General features: G+C 65.5%; 1 protein-coding gene across 1 annotated transcript in view; it reads right to left on the bottom strand.

Moving 5' to 3' along the window:
* KIF21B (kinesin family member 21B) overlaps positions 1 to 521 on the bottom strand; it is a 74,244-nt gene that overhangs the window by 33,083 nt on the left and 40,640 nt on the right. Inside the window, 1 exon segment of the mRNA XM_015568449.1 lies at positions 7 to 196. Within this exon segment, the coding sequence (XP_015423935.1) occupies positions 7 to 196 (190 nt within the window).

Consider the following 521-nt stretch of genomic DNA (forward strand, 5'->3'; position numbering starts at 1 on the left):
ACTCACCGGCCTTGGCCAGCAGCAGGTTGGCCTCCTGGCTCATGAGGTGGGTGACGCGGCTGTTGATGGCGTCGATGGCGTCCTGCATGGCCTTCACACGCAGGCGCAGGGCGCCGTTCTCCTTCTGCAGCATGGCGTTCTCCCGGAACAGGTCGCTGTAGCCCTCGCTGCCGTCCTCCCCGATCACCCTCTTGCCCTGGGAGGAGGGGGGGCGGGCAGGAGGGCAGGGGGGAGTCAGGTGCCAGAGCCCCAGGGAGCGGGGGCCCAGGGTCCCTAGAACACAGCTCCTGTCACCCATGCTCAGAAGCCATACACGGTCGGTTCCCATAGCGACAGAAAAGCCCAAAGTCTGTGACCGGCCATTCCAGGCGTCCCCTCAAGGTCACCTCGACCTTCCCTTCCACAGCCCACCTTCCTGTCTCCACAGACTCTGACCCAAGGGTCCAACCCGAGGGGACCTGGGCAGCTGGCGTGAGTGAGGTCCATCTGGGTGTTAGACAATAGGGAGTGGGGGGGGGGGG

This window comes from Myotis davidii, unplaced genomic scaffold (genome assembly GCF_000327345.1).
Source record: "Myotis davidii unplaced genomic scaffold, ASM32734v1 scaffold685, whole genome shotgun sequence".
Classification (NCBI taxonomy): Eukaryota; Metazoa; Chordata; class Mammalia; order Chiroptera; family Vespertilionidae; genus Myotis; species Myotis davidii.